This window comes from Scyliorhinus canicula, chromosome 21, assembly GCF_902713615.1.
Source record: "Scyliorhinus canicula chromosome 21, sScyCan1.1, whole genome shotgun sequence".
Lineage (NCBI taxonomy): Eukaryota > Metazoa > Chordata > Chondrichthyes > Carcharhiniformes > Scyliorhinidae > Scyliorhinus > Scyliorhinus canicula.
In genome coordinates this window covers 66,250,727-66,275,844 of record NC_052166.1, presented here as the reverse complement: position 1 = coordinate 66,275,844, position 25,118 = coordinate 66,250,727, and the positions used below count along the sequence as shown (strand labels likewise).

Here is a 25,118-nt window from a genome sequence, read left to right as displayed (position 1 = left end):
TGTTCACCCATCACTCTGTGCTCACTGACCTACACCGGGTCCTGGTCCAGCAACATCTAATTTAAAATTATCCTTAAAAGTGCAAAACTCTCCACTGACAGCCAGAGATTCCCTGTAAATCTGTGGACCAGCTACTATTTATTGGTAGAGCTACAGAAACTGGATTTACAGCATTAATAATATTTATTATTGTCACAAGTAGGCTTACATTAACACTGCAATGAAGTTACTATGAAAATCCCCTAGTCGCCACATTCCGGCGCCTGTTCAGGTGCACTGAGGGAGATTTCAGAATGTCCAATTCACCTAAAAGCACGTCTTTCGGAGGAAACCCACGCAGACACAGGGAGAACATGCAGACTCCGCACAGACAGTGACTCACGCCGGAAATCGAACCTGGGACCCTGGCGCTGTGGAGCAACAGTGCTAACAACTATGCTACCCAGAAAGCAGCTCTCTAGCTCTGGGTTCCCGGTAAAGTTACTGGAGCTCAAAAATACTTGGTGACCTTGAAGCACTTTGGAACATCTTGCGGTCATGAAAGTCACTACATAAACGCAAATCGTTCTTTAAAAGACCTAGATCAGAGCAGCAAAGATAGAATTTTTTTTAAAAACGTACGGCGTCAGTTGAACAACTCACCTCAAACAGATCGAGCATGGATGCGTTGTTTTTCTTTGCTGTGCAGTCAGTGAGTGGTGCAGCTGTACAGGTGATTGCAGAGAGGGTCAGCACGGAGAGAGTGTAGAAGAGCTGCATCTTGGATTTTGTGTCCCACACACACAGGCTGTATATTCACTCAGTTGGATTCTTCACCAGAGCAGACTGGGGAAGGTCGCATAGAAGGGTCAGATGAAGGATTACAAGGAAACCAAAGCCTTTTTAAGGACAGCTGTCACCAATGTAGTGCTGAAGAGGCGGGATTTGGAAATTAGGTACTTTAACTCTTAGTAGACGGTCACATATTTCAGCACTTTTCAAACCTTGTCACAGGGACCCTACCATATAGATTAGCATGTTCCTGCACGTGACAAGTGCTGACACAAGTACTGTATCCTGGGTAAATAGAGGTACAGACCCAGGGAGCCAAGGTAAATAAAAGCACAGCCTTGGAATGCCTAGGAAAATACTGGCACAATGCCAGGAACTGCAAGGAGATACTGAGAAGCTCTAAGGCAATTATTGTCACACGGCTCGAAAACCTTTGATATGGGACCCTTTGATATGTAAATATTGGAAATATGCTTGGAGATCCACCCATAAATACAGGCGCATTCTTTGGATGTTCTGTTTCAGGTTTCCAAAAGTTTTGGCTATCCCAAGAGCAAAACCAGTGGCTCCAAATTTAAATTACTATTAGGCTATTTTGCTAGTAGGGACATTTGTTTTTTAAACAGTCGTGCCACATTGGCTTCAGCAGTCACAGGATGTGGATTTTTACGCTCGCTGTAGAGATCGGAGAGGTCACTCTCAATGGTGTGTGAAAATGGACTCCAGCCTGATGACTTTGCAGAATAGACACAGGGTGCTGGGATGGTTCAATATAAAGCAAAGCTATGATAGTTAGCTCTCGGGCCCTTGGTAAATTTGGAGTAGTTTCCAGTTTTAGTCAGCTCACATGTTGAGGGATATAGGGGCTGGTTTAGCACAGGGCTAAATCGCTGGCTTTTAAAGCAGACCGAGGGAGGCCAGCAGCACGGTTCAATTCCCCTACAAGTCTCCCCGAACAGCCGCTGGAATGTGGCAACTTGGGGCATTTCACAGTAACTTCATTTGAAGCCTACTTGTGACGATAAGCAATTTTCATTGAGCCCAGAGTCTATTTTACAAGGGTAAAAGAACAAGTGATGTAACTGCAGACTGTTTAAGTCTTCAGTGTAAATTTTGGAGAGTTTCGAATTTGATTGAGACAATGCAGGTGGATTTTAGAGATGAACCACTCTACTCTGCCTTCTCCCCATTTAGAAGTATTGACGAAAGATTTTGTGTTTGACCCTTAATTGAATTCTCCCCCCTGTGTACCTGAACAGGCGCCGGAATGTGGTGACTAGGGGCTTTCCCCAGTAACTTCATTGTAGTGTTTAGTAGGCCTACTTGTGACAATAGTAAAGATTATTATTATCAAAGGACAAGAGATTAGAATGATATCCAGTCTCCGGGCTTAGTTCCCTGAGCTTTTTCCTGTTAGCCGAGGATCCTATATGCTTTTTAAAAAATTGCCTAAACAACCTGTCCTGCCACCTTCAGATAATAGTTACTGCATTCTGCTGGAGCTTGTTTGATTGCCTTTGGGAATGATGGATGGTTTTGATGTTATTAAGGGATATTTCAATACACATTCTGCATTGACTTTGGCCACTTTTAAACCTCAACCCCCCACCCTCCCGCTTTGTACTCCTAGTTCGGTTGGAACACCATCAGCTGTCCTGGCTTTTTACTTGAACGCACTTTACCTCACTGACTCTCAATTCTTTGAAAATAAACCTCCTCAAAATCTGCTTCTTCGACCATGCCTTCGCCCATTTCCCCGAACCCCTTTTAAAAATAGATTTAGAGTACCCAATTTATTTTTTCCAATTAAGGGGCAATTTAGCGTGGCCAATCCACCTACCCTGCACATCTTTGGGTTGTGGGGGAGAAACCCATCAAACATGGGGAGAATGTGCAAACTCCACACGGACAGTGACCCAGAGCCGGGATCGAACCTGGGACCTCGGTGCCGTGAGGCAGCAGTGCTAACCAGCGCACTACCATGCTGCTCTCTCAAACCTTTATCATGCCATTGCTTGCGATCTGTCAGGATGTTTCACTATGTCAAGCCCGTGACTGAAAGTTGCTTTGTTTGAAAACTGAGCAAGTTCTGATTGTATTTCAGAAATGATACTAGAGTCCTCAGATTAATTTCTGTTTATACTCAAAGACTGATGATCCCTTGAGACATCACAAAACATGCACAAGGGTCAATGTTGGGCGTTGGGAGAGAGATCCATGTACACATGGCTCATATCACATCACCATCATTAAATCAGTATTTCAACTTGAATAAAACAGGATGCTGTACTTTTAAAATCCCAAGAGAATTTTGTAACTGCAAACCAGAAATGTGGCACTCAAGCAAGAGTTGATTTGAGATCTGTGTATACAGCTGTAAGGGATTTGAGTAGTTTGATCCGAAAAAATGCATCTTAAATTTTCCAGAAACAAAAGCAGCTTTCTATCAAATTCTGGAAACGTTTGTATTTGGACGGAAGATGCGAGTCATGTTTAATGAGGCAAGTTAATGAAAAGGTGAATTACAACAAACTGTCAAAAGCAGTGTAACCATCATTTGACAATCAGCAACGCCATCTTTAAGGTAGAAAACATCCCAAGGTGCTCCACACAGGTGATCGCGTATTTCACATTGAGCTACATATGATGATATTGATCAGGAACGTGACCAAAGAGGTAGATTTCAAGGAGCATTTTTTAAAAAGGCAAAAGAGGCAATGAATTAAATGGTTTTAGGTCAAGGCAGCTAAAGGCATGCTTGCACGTGGAGAGATTAAAATGGGGGATGTGCAAGAGAATTGGAAGAATACGGAGATTTCGGAGGATTGTAGGACAGGACAGGGAGGGGCAAGGCCACAAAGACATAGAATTTACAGTCCTAAGGCGGCTATTTGGCCCATCGAGTCTGCACCGGCTCTTGGAAACGGCACCCTACCCAAACCCACATTTCCACCCTATTCCCATAACCCAGTAACCCCACCCAACACTAAGGGCAATTTTGGACATGAAGGGCAATTTAGGATGGTCAATCCACCTAGCCTGCACATCTTTGGACTGTGGGAGGAAACCGGAGCACCCGGAGGAAACCCACACAGACACGGGGAGGATGTGCAGACTCTGCCCAGACAGTGACCCAAGTCCGGGAATCAAACCTGGGACCCTGGAGCTGTGAAGCATTTGTGTTAACCACAATGCTACCGTGCTGAATGAGAATGTTCAAATTTGGGCTTTTCCAGACCTGGATCCAGCATAGTTCAGAAAAAACAATGGTAATAGGTGAAGAGAATTTGGAGCAAGTTAGGACCCGAGAGTTTTACACATGTTCAAGATCAAGCACAGAATCCCCATCTATTTTCTATCAACAGTAACATTATTCCTATTTTGAGTTCTGTTGATGGGCAAAATGTCCACATCAAGCAAGGAAGCAGGCACGAAGCACAACTTTGAAAAGTTCAGAAAATGGCCAAAGGCGATATTAAAATAAATGAGGGAGCTTTTGGATGTTGGAAGTGATTCAATGGTGTCATGTAAATGTTCCTTTCAGAAAGGTTTTGTCTTATCACATGGCTTGTAGCAAGACTTCAGTAATGTCATTTGTGGGTGGAGCTATGCTGTGGCTGTCAGGTGAGGGGGGTTTAGTGTTTTGGTTTCAGTTTTGGGATGTTGCTTTGGACTGCAGCAGAGAAGCAGTGTTTCCCTATTTTTCTTTTAAAGCTGTTCCAGTGAACTGAAAGCACATTAGGTTTGGCAAACCATCTTGGTAACTTTAAAGATAGAGTTGTTTTCCGGAAGGAGTTTTGAATCTGCTGGTTGGAACTGGATCAGAATCTCAGGGAAAGGACCAGTCCCTCTCATTGTGCAGACAACGTCCTTGAAAGGGGTTTTGGTTTCTTGGATTTTGTTATTGAATTGGAACAGCTAACGGGGATTCATTAAGAGTTATATATATATATATATATATATATAGATTACTGTAGCTGTTGTGTTTTTTTCATGTTTGCATATAACAAATTCTTGATAACTGTCTCATATATGTTAACTACTTTTTTAAATAATAAACTTTATTTTGATAAAAGCCTCTGGAAGTCTGATGAATCACACCTCAAGTGAAGGCTCTTGTGCTGATCCCAGCCAAATTCAACATAAACATTATAGGTCAGGTGAATTTCATAATACACTTGAGTTTCTAAGCCCTGGCCCATAACAATAGGGCAAAGAATGGTGTCTGGCAAAAGAACAAATAACATGTAGAAAGGTTTAAAAAAAAACTAGCATCTCAAATCGATCAATGGTTAAGGGTGAGGGAGGAAAATGGGTCAAGGAAACCTATGTCATTCCCTTGATCGATTGCAAAGTGTGTCCCTTCCAGTGAAATATATGGCATCACCAACAGCTACTCAAAGCCAATCTCCTGGCAGGTGGAGGGAACTTGGGAGAGGAAAAGTGAGTGGGTAGAAAATTGGCAAATGGGGTTCAATGTGGGAAAATGTGATTGTTCATTTCGGAAGAATGAGAAAGCGGATTATTTAGATTGAGACAGACTGCAAAAAGCTGAAGTGCAAAGGGACTTGGGGGGTCCTTGTTCATGAAACGCAGGTGCAGACGGTAATTGGCTGTTATTTCAAGGGGGCTGGAGTATTAAAGAGGTACAAGGTACTAGTGAGCTCAGTGTACAGTTTTGGTCCCCTTATTTAAGGAAAGATATATAATTGGGAGACAGTACAGAGGATGATCCCGGCTATAGAAGACCTGCCATATTTGAAAGATTAACAGGTTGAGTCTGTATTAGAACTTACAGTGCAGAAGGAGGCCATTCGGCCCATAGAGTCTGCACCGATCCACTTAAGCCCTCACTTCTACCCTACCCCCGTAACCCAATGACCCCTCCTAACCTTTTGGTCACTAACGGCAATTTATCATGGCCAATCCACCTAACCTGCAAGTCTTTGGACTGTGGGAGGAAACCCACGCAGACACGAGGAGAATGTGCAGACTCCATACAGACAGTCACCCAAGTCGGGAATCGAACCTGGGACCCTGGCGCTGTGAAGCCATAGTGCTATCCACTTGTGCTACCCAAGCTGTATTCCTTGTAGTTCAGAAGAATGAGGTGTGATATTATTGAAAGACAAAAGATTTTTAGGGGGAACAGATATAGAAAATGTTGAGAGGATGTTTCTACTCTTGGGAGAGTGTGGACCAGAGGGCATAGTGGCAGAATGAGGGGGAACTCATTTAAGACAGATTTGAGGAAGAATTTATTTTCTCAAGGAGCTGTGAATCTTTGGAATCCTTTATCCCAGAAAGCTATGGAGGCCGTGTCGTTGAAGATCGAGATCGATAGGTTTATAATTAGTAGGGTTACAGAGTGAAGGCAGGAAAGTGGACTTGGTAAGTGTTAGTTCAGTCACCTTATTGAATGGCGAAGCAGGCTCAAAATGCTGAATGGCTTCCTCCTGCTCCTATTTCTTATGGTCTTATGGAAAAAGATGCAAATGAGAAAAATTAACCCCATCTCGCCTAAAGTTGGTTCTTTAAACCCTGGCTATTCACCTCTCCATCTTATCTGCTTCTGCCAGGGTGAAGAGAAGACACAATGGGCCTGGTAATATAGTGGGCATTGTGCTGGATTAGTCCCCCACGGGCCACGAATTCAATTCCCAAAATGTATTTATGAAATTAAAAGTTCACACTATGTGGTTGACTCCGAAATACCCCATGGCAACTAGCTCACATCTCAATGACAATTTGTTTTAATATTTAAGATCTCCACCAAACCATTCTTGGCTAGTCTTCCTGGTCAGCAAGTAATTTGCTTCTTCACGGTTGTAATCAAGGACTTGCCATCTAGTGAACCATGAACCCAGCTTCCAAACTCCAGAGCAGAGAAGGCAAATGGCAAGAGCCAACGGCAACCTGAAGAAAAACATTTTTTAAAAAAAATGGCTATGGTCTGGAATGCACTGCCCGAAGCCATACGACATGAGCAGAATTAGGCCACTCGGCCCATCAAGTCTGCTCCACCATTCAATCATGGCTGATATTTTTCTCATCCCCATAACCCCTGATCCCCTTATTAATCAAGAACCTATCTATCTCTGTCTTAAAAGACACTCAGTGATTTGGCCTCCACAGCCTTCTGCGGCAGAGTTCCACAGATTCACCACCCTCTGGCTGAAGAAATTCCTTCTCATCTGTTTTAAAGGAGCGTCCATTTAGTCTGAGATTGTGTCTTCTGCTTCTAGTTTCTCCTACAAGTGGAAACATCCTCTCCATGTCCACTCTATCCAGGCCTTGCAGTATCATGTAAGTTTCTATAAAGAGCCCCCCTCATCCTTCTAAACTCCAACGAGTACAGACCCAAAGTCCTCAACCGTTCCTCATACGACAAGCTCTTCATTCCAGGGATCATTCTTGTGAACCTCCTCTGGACCCTTTCCAAGGCCAGCATTATCTTCCTTAGGTACGGGGCCCAAAACTGCTCACAATACTGCAAATGCGGTCTGATCAGAGTATGGCAGATTCAACTGTGGCTTTCAGAAAGGAATTGGAGAAGCACCTGGAGGGCAACAAAAAAAAACAGTGCTAGAGGGGGAAGGCGGCGAGGGAGATCCAGCTGAGTTGCTATTGCAGAGAATTGGCGTGGAAATGATGGGCCAAATGGCCTCCTCTGTGCTGCACCCATTCTATGATTCAATAAATGACAAAACTATTTCCTGTAAAATATGCCAGTTGACAAATTTATTCACTTTCAAACAAATGGGCCATTTTTATTAACATGTCTACAATAAAAACACAAATAGATTACACACTGCATACAATATAAACATTTGCACATATTAAAAAGTATACAAAATAAGTATAAAAATGTATTTACAATTTCTAGCAATACTTTACCCTGAAAACCTAAAAGTTTTTGTACTTTAGGGATTTACAAGATGTTTAATCAAAGCACCAGAGTACACGGGAGCAAAAATGTTGTAGTCCCCAAATTCTTAAGTTGGTTTATTCCATGATTGAACAGGGGGACAATTGTAATTGGTGTCAATTTAAAATGAACACAGGACCTGTGTGCGTAATATCTCAATTTCTCTTAGAATGAACCACTCAGCCTACTGTAGAAAGTCTATGTGTAAAAGGACAATCAGTTAGCCCTCCAAATGTTACAATATGCTGATAAGATCAATACGCTGAAAAGGTCAGGTTAGAGGAGGCTTGTGTGGAGCATAAACACTGGCATGGACCAGATATTGGGTCAAAGGGACCGTCTGTGCTGCAAAATCTGTGTAATGCAAATCCTTACAAAGAGGCCCGAGTTAAGGAAAGACTTGGGTTTTGCAACCCGTAATGGAAACATGTAGAGGGATATAGCATTGTAGACAATATGGAAAGGTTGGATCACTTCAAAATAACTTGTAAATTCCATGCAAAGTATTTCTCATGAGGAAAAGTGTTGTCTCGAGCCTGCAGGCAACTTATTTTAGAAAAAATACCTTAAAACAAAAAAATAAATCCTTTGGAATAAACCTTTTTCTATCCAGTGACCCGAGAAGAAGTTACCCCCTTTCCCAGTCTTATAAATTGTTGTATGGTTAGAAATTTGGCATTCTTGTGTTTGTCCTGATGAATGCATGACAAAAGACAACCACTCTGACTTTACAGATAGTATCTTAGAATAAATAATTTAAAATCTTAAAACAGAAAATAAAATTACAATGGGGATTCTCTTTTGCAACACATCTCGTGCGAAGTTTCACCTCATGACAGGTAGAGGTGACCGTTGCCCCCAGACATTCATCTGGTGATGGAGCTGATTTTCTGTCACACAAAACTCTGGGCAGAGCAACAAATGCACAAATATATAGGCTTTCAATGAGAAAACCTTATTCCTGCACGTCACATAAAACTAATGATAATCAAAGCAGATTTGAAACCCAAAACATATAACTTGTGAAAAACCTTATTTTACAGAGGGGTCATTAACCCTTCACCGCCAGAAGGGGAAATTTATTTCCCTGCAAAGCAAATTCACAAAAGGTGCTATTAAAGCAGAAAATTAATCAAATTTCATGATTAAGAGTTCTGCGATGTCAAACTACACACTGCTGAAGGATGATTGGATTCTGTACGTTAGTGGGCTTCACTGTTGATGCTGCATATTATGATAAAGAAAGATGGTAAGTGACAAGTGCTTAGACTGATCTCTGCCATTGGAATCCCTTTGCAGTGGCAGCAAGGACAGGGGCCGACACCTGCCCCCTTTCAGGACAGCAGCGCTCGGAGATTGCTTCAAGCTGTTGAGATGCCCAATCCCAGCAAAACTTCGCTTCAATTCCTGTCGCAGTTCAAATTTTAAATAAGGTCAAGCCCATTTTTAAACAAAGTACCAAAAGGTTCAAAACTCCATAACTAAGCAAAGAGATTTAAACCCCACAGATCATATTAGCTCAAGTAGCCATTTTGTTCCTGCCCATAGAGCAGTGGTGAGCACCGCAAAATGGTAGGTGTCAATTCATCACAGAGTAGTAGATTAATTAGAGGGTCGATGTGCAATTTTCTACATGCAGAGCTTGTGACCGCAGCTGCATCAACTATACACTACTTAGCCAAATGAGAGGTCCATTAGGAAGTGACAACAGTTGACCTGTGCCATGTGAATCCCTTAGAGGTGTACAGGCAGATTCCTGGGCAGAGAACAGCATGTGACAAAGAGGGATTAAAGAGAAAGGGAATAACATGTGCCAAGTGAGAGTGGCTTGGGAGGAACAGGTGACTTTGCTCCGGTGGTTGCCAAATTTCTCCACCACTGGCTTTTGCGTAATCTCATGTCTCGGTCTGTTGTAGACGAATTGCTTGCTTGCTGCAACGAGTCAACAACTCCATCATAATTGTTGAAGGAGACCGCCTGATTGACAGAAGGTGAAGTAGATAGAGCTTGCTCGTGTGATTCAATTCCTATTTCCCCGTGGAAAAAAAAACATTTAAAAATGGGTAGGGGGTCAAATGCTAATATGGAGAATTGTTACTTAAATCCAAAGCTTTCCATTTTTTTTTCTTTAAAAAAAATAAATTTAGAGTACCCAATTCTTTTAGTGTGGCCAATCGACCTACCCTACACATCTTTGGGTTGTGGGAGGTGAGATCCTCGCAGACATAGGGGGGAATGTGCAAATCCCACACAGTGACCCGGGGCTGGGATTGAACCTGGGTCCTTGGCGCCGTGAGGCAGCAGTGCTAACCACTGCACCACCGTGCTGCCTCAACCCAAAGCTTTTCAAAAGGTCAAATTAAATTTGTTGTGCCACTCAATTAAACTTATTTTTAAAAGTATATTTGCCCACCTAAAAGCCCCAGAAAAGTCTAGATGAAAGTGGTCATTCAATTTAACTTCTCATAGCACACTACAATATCCCGCTGCATTTAAGGAATAGATTGTCTGATATGCTGAGGCCTTAAGGCATGGCATTCGCTGCATGCAGGAACTTAGAGAAAGCCAGACACTGCTCAGAAATGTGAAGTTTACAAGCAGTTCTAAATGCTCTCATTTATTAGAAGAAAAGTGGCCGTAAAGGGAAAAGGCAGATAAAAACCACAGCACTGCTGCAGGTCCAAGAGCAATGCCATGGGAGATCTGCTAGCAATGCAAATGTGATGAGCAATAACTTTTCAAAGAACGTAAAGCCATGATACAGGTTCCCAGACTGCAGCGATTGAGAATGACTGATTCTCGTGTTGTATGAAGTACATAGCTAGAGGATGTGTTACTGGTGGAACCTTTTAAATGGCTGCTGCCTAAATGGGTTGTACCGTGCCAAATTCAAATTCTCCCACACCCGTCACCGTTGACTACTCTGGCTTCCTTGCTGCAGGGGTTTCTAGGAGTGGATATGGATGACGTGTTGTGGATCATCACAGTCCTGCCCAATATGTTTACATGGATTCTACAGATCTGAAAATTAACACTGCAAAGTTGTCCATGTGTATAACAAGAAACTGGAACTCACTTGTCCTCACTGCACAAATACAGTACAATTTAGTACCGTGGAATGTTTGACTATTTTTGATCCCAAACTCAGGAGAAGCGCTATTTAATATTCTAAATATTCAGGTAAAATATTCCTTTAAAGTAGAAAAATGGAAAAGAATCACACAGCAACTGGTGTCACAAACGAGTTCTCTAATAGTTGGAAAATAATTCACTAATTTTAAATGTACCCTATATAATCAAAACTTAAATCTACCATTTCCTCAGCAGTAGAATTTTAAAACCACAGTGCCTCTTGTACTGCCTCTGCATAACTGAATAAAAATAATTTGTGTTGCCAAATGACCCTTTTATTTGAGAACGTGTTAAGATTTTGGCATGAAAGCCTGCTCCACCTTTACTGGGGTAGTTCTCATACAGATCACAAAATAGATTTGGACAAAGGTGGCCCTTCGGCCCAGAATCTCATCCTAGCACAACACCAGGTTCCAGGCCAACCTACAACAGATGAATCACAGTAACTAGGAGAGTGAAAGAGCGAAACACAGAAAGATGGACAGGGAGAGACTGCAGTCAACACAGTTTGATGCGATCCTTTAAAACAAGAGATGAGGAGGAATTTCTTCAGCCAGAGGGGGGCAAATCTGTGGAACTCGTTGCCGCAGAAGGCGGAGGAGACCAAATCACTGAGTGTCTTTATAAGACAGAGATAGATAGGTTCTTGATTAATAAGGGGATCAGGGGTTATGGGGAGAAGGCAGGAAAATGGGGTTGAGAAAACTATCAGCCACGATGGAGTAGCAGAGCAGACTCGATGGGTCGAATGGCCTAAATTCTGCACCTGTGTCTTATTACCTTATGATCCAGTATTCATTAATCATCAAATGATTTCAAAAACAATAAGAGTTTCAAAACCAGCGAATATCAGAAATTTGCAAAGTTATTTACACTGACATTTTAGGTGATTTCTCCCGTCTTTATCAAATTGAGATATGTAGGCACTGGAGGGATTACGTGTTTGCATCAACTACTTTTAAGGCCAAGTGCAACATGGATTTTTTCACACTAGACTTCAGCTCCTGGTTTACATACATTTTTAAAAAGTGCTTTTTCAAAATTAAAAAATGTACAAATGAATTGAATGGGAGGGACATCAAACTAATTTGTTTTGATTCAAGTGGTTGACCAGAAAAATAATTAACACACGCACTGGATTCACTGAAGCTAAGAGAATTTTCCTGGTTAGATGAACAGATGACTCGTACCACCCTATAACCAAAAGAAAAACTTGTATATTCTCATTGACATTATTAATTTTACAAATTTATTTATTTTAAGTTGCAATTTGGAATTTTTCAATGGATCTTCATTAGTTTGTTGAAATACCACTAATGAGAACTATTTTGAAGAATAGATACAGGTAAGTTCTAGGGAACTGCTGTCAGCTCAATTTTTCTTCTGTTCAATTTTTAAAAGATAAATAACTTGAGTACCCAATTTATTTTTTCCAATTAAGGGGAAACTTAGTGTGGCCAATCCACCTACCTTACAATTCTTTGGGTTGTGGGGACGAAACTCCTGCAAACATGGGGAGAATGTGCAAACTCCACACAGACAGTGACCCAGAGCCGGGATTGAACCTGGGACCTCGGTGTAGTGAGGCAGCAGTGCTAACCCACTGCGCCACCGTGCAGCCCTCTTCTGCTCAATTTAACAGAATTTGGAAGTTCAAATGTAGCAGGCAAGAAGATGTGTGGATGATACCAAGCAGACATAAATTGGGGAGAGAAAAAAAAGAGGGGGGTAGTGGAGAAAATGGAGAAGGGGAGAGGAGAGAAAGATGGACAGATTCCAGAGACGCAAATTAATGGGGGGTTCTGCAGCACATCAAGGAATGACTGAGAAACAGTTCTCTCCTGCTCCAATCTAACACCCTCAGCCGGACGCTAAGTTCAGTAGAGCTGCCAACAGGCACAATGGTTTAGTGGAAAAAGGAAAGTGAACAATAAACCACAGCCACACGCCCATGTGCAAATTTGCTGCTAATCAAAATGTATAGATCTGAAGATTAAATACAAGACAAGTGGACATAGTTAACCAAAGTCCGTGCGCTATGTCGCTTAATTTACCTATCAATGAACAAGTCACAATTTTAATATGTTCTAGGGCATTTTCAATTCTAAATACATTGATCGGAAATCTCAGGACTGGGAGCCTATAATTAAATAGTTCTTAGGATCCATTTGACAATCTGGTTACCTTAGGGCAAGTTGTTCTTGAGGCTGGAGTACTTATTGCCCTTGGAGTTTGCAAACTGTATATAATAATAGTAACAAGTTCATAAAAATGTGCTTCACATGGTTGTTGTTTTTTTTTAAAAAGGTCATTTATAGGTCCAGACCCCTAAAGAAAAAATAAAAGCAGGAGTAAAAGTCAGGGAGTTAAATTCTTTGATACTGCCAGAGATCCTCAGAGAGGTGATCTAGATTGGACTGGAGAGCTGGTTAATGCAACATCGCCAAATACATTTGAGTACGAAGCTTTGAGGAACTGGACATAGTTCTGCATGCTACGGTTGGTGCTTTCCGACTGTTCCAGGCGATCCTTCAGGTCTTGCAAGCGGCTCTGGAAACGCCTCTCAGCCTAAGAAACAATTTTGCACAAATTGGATTTGACACAATTACACTTCCAGCAGTCAATAAGATATATCGCTCCTCATATATTTAGCTACGAATAGGATTGCAATTGTGCCAGGCTGTGTTAGCCGCCCGCTCTCCTCCTCACACCCACCCTTTTACCTCACTTAAAGAAAATCACGGAGGAGTGTGGCCGAAGACTAAGGGGTGTAAAATTTCTTTGCAACGCATGCCACAAAGCAGCAATGTTACTGCAGTGAGCGAGGTCAGAAAACAACTGCACTTTATCATCTAGGACTGCTTCAGGCCACTTCAAATGGGTGGAATTATACAAGTACTGTGAGATGGGCAGTTACAATTGCCACACAGAAGATCCAATTATCTTAGTCACGAGAAGTTTGAAAAACAGATCAGAAAACACATTTTGAAAAACACATTCAGAAATCGTAAAAGTTGGGGAGGGGAAGAGGAGCAGAAAAAAAAAAAAAAGAGGGTGAAAAACAGACAACTACTGTGAAGATACTATGAAATCACACACAGTTTTCCAGTTCCAAGAGGTAACATTAAACTCAACCCCTTCCATCAAATTAAAATCATGTCCTCAAGGAATTCAGGTAACTTTAGGAACGCGGATTTGCCAATCAAATAGAGTACTTTGGTTTTCTAGGATAACATTTCCATTCACTGTTTTTGGCAGTCGGACAAGATATTAACAAAGAGATTTTTCTCATCTAAAAATATTTTGTTGACAAAGGAAAATTATATCCAAGTCCTCCATGAAGATTTGACTAGAGGTTACCAATCTTGTATAAACAAGTCAACACATGCACAAACACACATGAGAAATAGGAGATTCCCTTGTTCTACGGACAGAGTATATCAAAGATATACTTGTACAAAATACAAAAACGGCATATATTGCAACCTATGACTTACATCATCTTTGCTCCGTCGTAGCTGAGTCAGTTCTGTTTTTGTTCTGCTTAGCTGCGTTTCAAGGTCCATTATTTTGCTCTGCGTGGTTCGCTCCTTGGATTGGGTTCTCTCCCTGGTTTGGTCCACCTGGCCAAGCAGATACATTTGATAACTATTCCCAACATATTAGTGTGTGCAATCTGACTTGTGTTAACAGCTTCTATTGGCAGAAGGGAAATCAATAACCAGAGAACATCAATTAAAAGATAAATGGCAGAAAACACAGAGGGGAGGTAGGAGATGAGAAGAAACATTAACATTTAAAGTATCCAATTGTTTTTTCCACCCCCCAATTCAGGGGCAATTTAGCATGGCCAATCTACTCACCCTACACATCGTTGGGTTGTGGGGGTGAGGCCCACGCAGACATGGGAAGAATGTGCAAACTTCACATGGACAGTGACCCAGAGCAGGGATCAAACCTGGGACCTCGGCGCAGTGAGACAACAGTGCCGCCCAAGAAATATTAACATAGCCAGTTAGGATCTGGTATGAGTAGATGAAAAGGTGGTGGAAGCATATTCAATTAAAGTATATGGCTCAGAGGGCAGCACAGTGCGTTAGCACTGCTGCCTCATGGTGCCAAGGTCCCAGGTTCGATCCCGGCTGTGGGACACTGTCCATGTAGAGTTTGCACATTCTCCCCGTGTCTATGTGGGTTTTGTCCCCACAACTGAAAGATGTGTAGGGTAGGTGGATTGGCCACGCTATGTTGCCCCTTAATTGGAAAAAACAATTAATTGGGTACACTAAAATTAAAAAAGAAAATAAGTATGTGGCGTAGGCGGTCATTTGGCCCATCTTGTGCCCGCCCTTAGAAACAGCTATCCATTAGACCCTTCGCCCTGACTATATTTTTATTTTAAAATAGCACTGCAATTTTTACCCCATCAAGCATTTATATCATATCATACCGAACCAACCTTTCAGGCAATGCATTCCAGATCATAGCATTTTAGCTGAGAAAACCGTTAATTAACAAGGAATTCAATTAGTAAAATTTGAGCACTGACTACTTAATAGAGTCCTAGAATCATACAGCACAGAAAAGGCCCTTCGGCCCAGCGCGTCTGCATCAGTTAAAAAACCCCCATCTAACCATTCTAATCCCATTTTCCTGCACTTGCCTGCCCTGCGACCTTCTTCAACGTTATGAGGGTCTCTGCCTCCACCACCCTTTCAGGCAGCAAATTTCAAACACCCACCATCCTCTGGGTAAAAATGTTTTTCCTCACATTCCCTCTAAACCTCCTCTCCCTTACCCCCTGGGCATTGACCCCTCCACCAATGGGAAAAGTTTGTTGCTGTCGACTCTTATCTATGTCCTTCAGAATTGTATACATCTCAATCCTGTCCCCCCTCAGTCTCCTCTGCTCCAAGGAAAACAATCCAAGTCTATTAAAGTTGTCATCTGGCTATACACACTGTATTTTTGTAAAACATCATATTATTTCTTTATTATGATTGCACTTAGCAAGTACAGATTGCAGGCAGTGACTTCACAGGCTGCACGGTAGCACAGTGGTTAGCGGATAAAAGCAAATTACTGCGGATGCTGGAATCTAAAACGAAAGAGAAAATGCTGGAAAATCTCAGCAGGCCTGGCAGCATCTGTAGGGAGAGAAATGAGCTAACGTTTCGAGTCCAATGACTCTTTGTCAAAGCTGGTTAGCACTGTGGCTTCACAGCACTAGGACACCATGTTCGATTCCCAGCTGGGTCACTGTCTGCTCGGAGTCTGCACGTTCTCCCAGTGTCTGCGTGGGTTTCCTCCGGGTGCTGCGGTTTCCTCCACAGTCCAAAGACGTGCAGGTTAGGTGGATTGGCCATGCTAAATTGCCCTTCTTAGTGTCCAAAAAGGTTAGGAGGGGTTATTGTGTTAGGGGATAGGGTGGAAGTGTTGGCTTAAGTGGATTGGTGCAGACTCGATGGGCCGAATAGCCTTCTGCACTGTATGTTCTGTATTCTAGTAGCATTGCCATGATTCTGAAGGTCCAAATTTATGTTCCAGATTTAAAAAGGCTGCAAAATTGAAAATTTCAAACTGGAAATTGTTCATTTTTGTCAGGCAGGGGTTATTAAGAGTTATGGTACCAAGGAGGATACATGGAGTCAGGATCCAGATCAGCCACTATCCAAATGAATGACACCACTGGCTCAAGGGTCAGACTGGTGTCCTCCCATTCGACATTTTGTAAAATCTCACTGAACTGACCTGGCGCCTGGCATCATCGAGGGCCACCTCCAGCTGTCTCGCTAGACTGGTGCACTCGTGGGATTTGTCTTCTAATCGCTGCTGGCTATGGTGAATGGTCTCCTCCCGTTTTGTCACCACTTGAGTCAGCTCCCGGTTCTGGGTGTCTAAATCTTCCAGCTTCCTGTGAATAACGATCAACACTACCTTCAGTGTCCAATATTCTGACTGCTTTTAAAATCCTATCGGTCTACTGCCATGTCTGAATCATTAATGTACTGAACAACACAATTCAGTTTTGGTTAATCCATTTCACATTTCAGAACCAGAGCACTTTATCCAGGTCAATGTTACGATGCAGTACTGAGGCAGCACTGTCCTTTGGACAAAACATTGAACCGATGCCCATTAGCTGGTTCTGGTGGTTTAAGGGAATATTAACGATCCTACAGCACTGGACTTCCGGTGACAGCCATGGAGTGTCGGACACGACGCAGCTCAGACTCGGAAGGCATTGGTTTCGGCACTTTGTAACCAGTTAGTGGGGTAGTTTTGGCAAAAAGGTGGTACAGAAAGTGTAACACACACACACACAACGGTACTCTAAATTTATTAAAGAAAAAAAAAAGAAAAAACATATCAGTGCTGTTTGTGGGGCATTGCAGTGTGCAAATGACTGCCACATTTGCCGACTTTGTGACAATCCCTGGACACTACAAGTGAATCACTTTGAGATGTTTGACATAAGGCGACTTATTTTAGAGAAAATGCTTTTGCAATGTTCAAAAAGGCTGTAACTGTAAATCCTGCTACACATACACAAACAAAATCAGAATTTATGCATCTTTTGAAATATACCCCCAAACTGAAAGATTGCTCACTACAAAAGATCCATTGTTTTATCAGAGCTGGAGAGCACCACCACAAAATAGACATTTAATTGGATTATTCCATCACTAAATTCTGTGTAACCCAGCCTGATCTCTGAAGGAAATTGCTGAAACCTCCGTAAGCTTTCCAAAGGTGGCCTTTATACGAAACTCAATTAGGGCTGGTATTGCAACTGTGTGGTTTCTTAGTTGTGAATCTTAAGAGGGGAAACATAGCTGCTATATTTGAAACAATGCACTTCCCCATAAAAACCCGTTGTCAACATTCTTGCAGATTCCAGGCCATTTTCTGTCTGCAGACAGCTGGTGCTCGAATGTGCTCGAATTGCCGAACGTGCTTGAATTGTCAAACGTTGCCACAATTGATATAGTTGGACTGACCTAATGACATGCATAATTGTTTTGGTTTAAAAAAGTATTTAATTCAAAAACATTTTGCTTTATTTACTGGTATAGTTGGAAACAGCAGTTGTGATCAGTTATTATTTCATGAATATCTTTGGGCTAACTGGGTGCAAGTATGTCAGATTTTCCACGTATTTTCTGAAGCTGTTATGCATGATCCAATATAACATCAGATTTTAACATTCATTCAGAATGTTAAATCCTTAATCAAATTGGGCAGCACGATGGTGCAATGGTTAGCACTACTGCCTCCTGGCACCAAGGTCCCAGGTTCGATCCAGGCCCCGGGTCACTATCCATGTGGAGTTTGCACATTCTCCCCATGTCTGCGTGGATTTCACCTCCACAACCCAAAGAGATGCACTGTAGGTGGATTGGCCACGCTAAATTGCCTCTTAATTAGATGCACTAAATGTTTTTTTTTTTTAATTCTTAATCAAATGATTTATAATTCAGATGAGGGTTGAATCTATATTTGGGCAACAGAGGGCTGCTTTGTTCTGTCAGGTTTCCAATAGTTTCTCCTTAAAAAGAGAAAGGACAACATAATGCAGCATGAACGTGCAACGACTGTGCCTGAAAATAGCCCAAAACCTGCAAGAAAAAGTTGGGGAAGGAAGTTAGAGAAGGGAGTCATTACAAACACAACAATCTGGCAGCTACATTACCCCTTAAGATTCACAATGAGAAAACAAACAGTTTCCATACCACACCCAAGTGAGTTTCACACCAAGTCCATCTTTGGAAGGCTAAGGAAGTTTCAGCAGTTCAAGGCAAGGTCAACAGGAGGGAAGGGAAACTAGCTTGGAGTGGGGAAATTCCTTTCCAGGACACTCGAGTTAATCAGACAATAAAGGGAGGGAGAATTGAAACCCTGGAAATGAATCACACAATGCATCCCAACAGTAAAGGAATAAGGATCTTGGATTTAACTCCCTTCCTCCATTACAACACAACACTGTCACGTTAGCTCCGTTTTCTTTTTAATTATACAACAACCAACCTTTCCAGAGTCTCCAATTTTAGCTTCAGGCTATGATTTTCTTCTTGCAGTTGCTGGCTCTTCTCTCTCGTCTTGCAATTCTGTTCCTCAATCTGTGACGATAAGATGGCCAAAAGAACTAATTCAATAAGAAATCTTCTCAGAGTTTGACAACCACTTCACACTGAAACAAGAATGCTGATTTAATATCATAGAACATAGAACGATACAGCGCAGTACAGGCCCTTCGGCCCTCGATGTTGCACCGACATGGAAAAAATCTAAAGGCCATCTAACCTACACTATGCCCTTATCATCCATATGCTTATCCAATAAACTTTTAAATGCCCTCAATGTTGGCGAGTTCACTACTGTTGCCGGTAGGGCATTCCACGGCCTCACCACTCTTTGCGTAAAAAACCCACCTCTGACCTCTGTCCTATATCTATTACCCCTCAATTTAAGGCTATGTCCCCTCGTGCTAGCCACCTCCATCCGCGGGAGAAGGCTCTCGCTGTCCACCCTATCTAACCCTCTGATCATTTTGTATGCCTCTATTAAGTCACCTCTTAACCTTCTTCTCTCTAACGAAAACAACCTCAAGTCCATCAGCCTTTCCTCATAAGATTTTCCCTCCATACCAGGCAACATCCTGGTAAATCTCCTCTGCACCCGTTCCAAAGCTTCCACGTCCTTCCTATAATGAGGCGACCAGAACTGTACGCAATACTCCAAATGCGGCCGTACGAGAGTTTTGTACAACTGCAACATGACCTCATGGCTCCGGAACTCAATCCCTCTACCAATAAAGGCCAACACACCATAGGCCTTCTTCACAACCCTATCAACCTGGGTGGCAACTTTCAGGGATCTATGTACATGGACACCGAGATCCCTCTGCTCATCCACACTACCAAGAATTTTACCATTAGCCAAATATTCCGCATTTCTGTTATTCTTTCCAAAGTGAATCACCTCACACTTCTCCACATTAAACTCCATTTGCCACCTCTCAGCCCAGCTCTGCAGCTTATCTATGTCCCTCTGTAACCTGCAACATCCTTCCGCACTGTCTACAACTCCACCGACTTTAGTGTCGTCTGCAAAATTACTCACCCATCCTTCTGCGCCCTCCTCTAGGTCATTTATAAAAATGACAAACAGCAACGGCCCCAGAACAGATCCTTGTGGTACGCCACTCGTAACTGAACTCCATTCTGAACATTTCCCATCAACTACCACTCTCTGTCTTCTTTCAACTAGCCAATTTCTGATCCACATCTCTAAATCACCCTCAATCCCCAGCCTCCGTATTTTCTGCAATAGACGACCGTGGGGAACCTTATCAAACGCTTTACTGAAATCCATATACACCACATCAACTGCTCTACCCTCGTCTACCTGTTCAGTCACCTTCTCAAAGAACTCGATAAGGTTTGTGAGGCATGACCTACCCTTCACAAAACCATGCTGACTGTCCCTAATCATATTATTCCTATCTAGATGATTATAAATCGTATCTTTTATAATCCTCTCCAAGACTTTACCCACCACAGACGTTAGGCTCACCGGCCTATAGTTACCGGGGTTATCTCTACTCCCCTTCTTGAACAAAGGGACCACATTTGCTATCCTCCAGTCCTCTGGCACTATTCCTGTAGCCAATGATGACCTAAAAATCAAAGCCAAAGGCTCAGCAATCTCTTCCCTGGCTTCCCAGAGAATCCTAGGATAAATCCCATCCGGCCCCGGGGACTTATCTATTTTCACCTTGTCCAGAATTGCCAACACTTCTTCCCTACGCACCTCAATGCCATCTATTCTAATAGCCTGGGTCTCAGCATTCTCCTCCACAATATTATCTTTTTCTTGAGTGAATACTGACGAAAAGTATTTCCCAGTGCATTCCCCAAGTTATAGGAACTGAATGCAACATAGAGGGTCCCTCCTTCTAACTCCTTCCAAATACTCACCCCATCCCAGGATATATAGATAAGTAAAAGGTAAAAGTTGCCATAGTCCCAGATGACCCTAGGCTGCTTTCCCCTTTGAGGGGAAGAGCTGACTGGTGGTGATTTAACCCGAGGATCACACCTCAGCCGAGGGGCAAGGTTAAGAAAGCGGGCCTTTGTGATTAACCTCAAATGCAGAGTGAGGTGCATGGGAATTTTGCAAAGAGTTAAAGACTGCATTGCAAAGCTTCACAGCTAATCCATGTTACATTAGGAAAACAGAATCAAGGCTGGCCTTTCCAAGAATAACATTTAAACAGTTATATTAATAGAGGGTTAGTACCTGCAGACTCACTGAAAGCTTCAGATGCAGGTAGAATTAACAAAAACGTAAGAGGATAGAATAATGTATTAAATTATAGAGGAGACCCATCATATTATTACTACAAACAACTGAGCATTTTGCATCAAGTAATAATATAAATATATTACTGTTATTGGGTCTCCACACTATCACCTGTATTTACACAAAATGTGATGCTTAAAAAAGAACTAGCATCTCTTAATTGTTTTGCAATGATTCAATTCAATGAATGACTGATACACTCATAAGTAAACACAGACATAAGCAGTCAATCTGCACACATCAAGCTTCCATAATATGGTACGAGATGAACATCTTTAATGCTTTTCATTGCTCTTTTCACATTGTCACAGAATATTTAACATTCACTTGGACGTCTGCAGCAGGGAGAGTCTTTGGTTTAACATATCTGAAAGATGGCCCCTCAGACAATGCAGTGCGCCTTGTGCACTGCAATTAAACACAAGACGAAATTACATGCTGAAGCATTGGACCGTGACTGAAACCTACAAACTTTTAAACCAGAGTGGATCACTGCAGAGTGTTAGGTAAACAGCTAAAATAAGTTAAAATGGACAGACGTTTAAAACTACCTCCATCTTGAGATCACATATGACTGCTGACTGATCTACATTGTTCCTCTCGTACATGACGAGCTGCTGTTGACAGTCCTGCAGTTTATGCTCAGTTAACTTCAACAACTCAGGAACAGGCTCCAAATCAGTCAACTTTCTCTGCATCTGTCTCCGCACCTACAGCATGAACACAAAAGGTGTCAAGGTGAACATTAAAAATATATTCACCAGTGTAAACCTATGTAATCAGAACGTTTATGGCACATAAGGACACTTGGTCCATCGTGTCTGGCTTGTTTTTCAGCTGGCACATAGCCCAATTCCACCGTCCAATATTTGGCCAGTAGCCATGGAGGTTCAGGTGCATAACCAGGTACCGTTTAAATTAAATTAGGTTTTCTACCTCTACTGCACTTTCAGGCAGCGTGTTCCAGGCCCTTACCACCCTCTGGGTGAAACAGCACCCTATGGGCAGCAGGGTAGCATGGTGGTTAGCATAAATGCTTCACAGCTCCAGGGTCCCAGGTTCGATTCCCGGCTGGGTCACTGTCTGTGTGGAGTCTGCACGTCCTCCCCCTGTGTGCGTGGGTTTCCTCCGGGTGCTCCGGTTTCCTCCCACAGTCCAAAGATGTGCGGTTAGGTGGATTGGCCATGCTAAATTGCCCGTAGTGTCCTAATAAAAAAGTAAGGTTAAGGGGGGGGTTGTTGGGTTACGGGTATAGGGTGGATACGTGGGTTTGAGTAGGGTGATCATGGCTCGGCACAACATTGAGGGCCGAAGGGCCTGTTCTGTGCTGTACTGTTCTATGTTCTATGTGTCCAAAATTGCCCTTAGTGTTAGGTGGGGTTACTGGGTTATGGGGATAGGGTGGAGGTGTTGACCTTGGGTCGGGTGCTCTTTCCAAGAGCCGGTGCAGACTCGATGGGCCGAATGGCCTCCTTCTGCACTGTAAATTCTAGAATAAACTCCTGACTTGTGCCTTGTAGATGGTGGACAGGCTTTGGGGTGTCAGGAGGACAGTTATTCACTGCAGGATTCCTAGCATTTCACCTGCTCTGGTAGCCACAGTCCAGTTCAGTTCAGGCCAATGGAAACCCTCAGGATGTTGAAATATCATACCAAAGCTTACAAAGCAAAAGCAAAGCCTTTTCCATTATTAATTCCCAAGTCCACATTTATATTGGAAGTTGCCTGCATAAACCTGCCAAGATCTAACTGTACCATCTCCTCAGTGGAGATGTTGTAAAATCCTGATCCAATGTTCGACTCTCTAAAGCCACTTCACCCGAAGATGATCTCAACTCTGTGCAATGGCATTTTGGTGGAGGCAAGGGGAACAACAAACAGCACCTACAAAATAAACCTCCTCAATTTCCTCCTTAGCATGCATCACCCAATCCCAAATGTCCTTGATAAGATGGTGGGCAGCCGCCTTCTTGAACTGCTGCCGTTTATGTGGTGTAGGTTAGGCCTTTCCTCATCTCCAAATCAGATTGTGCATAACTGCTCTCTCCTCCCAAAAGATTTCTCCCCAACCACACTGCTCGAAAAAATGCCCCACTCAAATCTCCAGCACTCGCTCCATTCATTCAGCATTCACAGCATTCGCTGTTGAATTTTTGAATTCTGCCCTGCAACCCCACTACTCCCAAAAAAAGACTCTTGCCCAAGGAAACAAATTGCTCCCCTACTGGAGTATTTACCTGCTCAATTTCCTTATTCACATCGTCTTTTAGTATCTTGTTCTCCTTTTCTGCCTTCGCCAGCCTCATGTTACACTCATCTGCCTCCATTCGTGTCTTCATTAACTGGATACATGCCAAGAATTTCATTGAACAAAATGACATTTTATAATTAGCACAAGGTTTCTCAAGATTTTTCCCAAAATAGGGGTTCACAATTATATTCCCCACTTACAGCAAAACTGTCAGCCTTCAAGATCTCCCTCCCCATTGGTTAGTTTTATTTCTGCTTTTAAATCAGTTATTTTTTACTTTCCTAATTCCCTCGTGTTGTACAAAGGTTTTCTGACTTGCAACTGCCCCTAACCATCCCCACAAAATAAGTGTTCCCAACCATGTGCAGCAAAATTTTTAAAAAAATCAATGGTAACATTATCAACGTAACTGCCAGTGGTAGAATCACATATCAAAATTAGACGAAGAATTATTGTATTTGAACATTTTAGTGAGACACAGTGAGGTGCATGATATGAAGTCCCCAGAGTTCATTACCTGAGATTTGTAACTATCCACCAGCCCCTCGTAGCGTTTGATAGAGACTTTCAGCTGCTGCATCTCGGACTGAGCAAACGTCAGCTTCTCCTCTACGACTGACATATTTGCCTAATTATGTTTGGAAAAGAAAAAGCATTCAGTCTGGGGTTTGAACAGGTACAATGTTAGAAATATGAAACTTGTTAACTGCTTTGTGCCACCTACAAACTTTAGGCCTGCCTTAAAATATTATTTTGGATAAAATGAAGGCCAACATACCATATGCTTTCTTTTTTATAAATAAATTTAGAGTACCCAATTCTTTTTCTTCCAATTCACCTACCCTGCACATCTTTGGATTGTGGGGGTGACACCCACGCAGAATGTGCTTGGGCTGATAAGTGGCAAGTAGCACTGCTGCATAAGTGGCAAGCAAAGATCATCTCCAACCAGAGAGATTCTAACCAATTCCTTGACATTCAATGGTATTAACTTTGCTGAATCCAACAGCATTAGCACGTTCAATGGTATTACCTTGCCTCGGCTGTGAATGCCACCACAAACACAGCCAACAACAGGCATCAGCAAAGCAACTTAATTGAGGCTAGGTGAGCAATTACAAAATAAATCATCCCAGATTCCATGATTGGAAAAATAATAATTTCAGCAAACTTTAAAACATTCTTGTAGGTACCTTCCAATAAAGTTTTGAGCAAAGGAATATAGTACCTTCATTGTCTCATTCTCCATTTTGATGCAGGTGCTTTCCGAGGACATTTTCTGCAGCTTGCTCATCATTGACTCCATCTCTCCCCGAGCTTTGTCCTCCAAATGATGAGTTTGGTCCAGCAGATCTGTAATGCGGCTGCCAGAGGGGAAGATTATCTGACTATCGCATTTAAAAACTTTGTCTGCGCCTTCACTTCCACTGCACAAAATTAATTTTGTGCTTACAACTTTTGCTCACACTATGTTAAAATATTGAAAATGATATTCAATCATTTAGAATGGGAATTCCCTGAAGAGAGAGATCCAGACAACACTGTAGTTACAGAATGTAGCCACTAAGTGGTCTTATATCCTATATAGTACACTGTACATTCTAACGCTTGGCAATGCCACAGTAGATTCAGGAGTCAAGTACATTGACTAAGTCATGAAAGAGATACCTA

At 42.3% G+C, this 25,118-nt stretch overlaps 1 protein-coding gene across 5 annotated transcripts in view; it reads right to left on the bottom strand.

Moving 5' to 3' along the window:
- Positions 1-7,483: 7,483 nt before the first annotated feature.
- The window catches only part of odf2a (outer dense fiber of sperm tails 2a), a 47,177-nt gene continuing 29,542 nt past the window's right edge, over positions 7,484-25,118 (bottom strand). For 4 of the 5 annotated variants that reach the window (XM_038781552.1, XM_038781551.1, XM_038781554.1 and 1 more), the window contains 8 exons: positions 24,676-24,811; positions 23,965-24,075; positions 23,434-23,538; positions 21,748-21,906; positions 18,860-18,951; positions 16,583-16,745; positions 14,329-14,454; positions 7,484-13,399 (listed from right to left, as the gene is read on the bottom strand). In XM_038781552.1, the coding sequence (XP_038637480.1) occupies positions 13,226-13,399; positions 14,329-14,454; positions 16,583-16,745; positions 18,860-18,951; positions 21,748-21,906; positions 23,434-23,538; positions 23,965-24,075; positions 24,676-24,811 (1,066 nt within the window). In that variant the 3' untranslated portion in view covers positions 7,484-13,225. The remainder of the gene's footprint in view (positions 13,400-14,328; positions 14,455-16,582; positions 16,746-18,859; positions 18,952-21,747; positions 21,907-23,433; positions 23,539-23,964; positions 24,076-24,675; positions 24,812-25,118) is intronic. The other variant, XM_038781555.1, reaches the window with a different exon arrangement.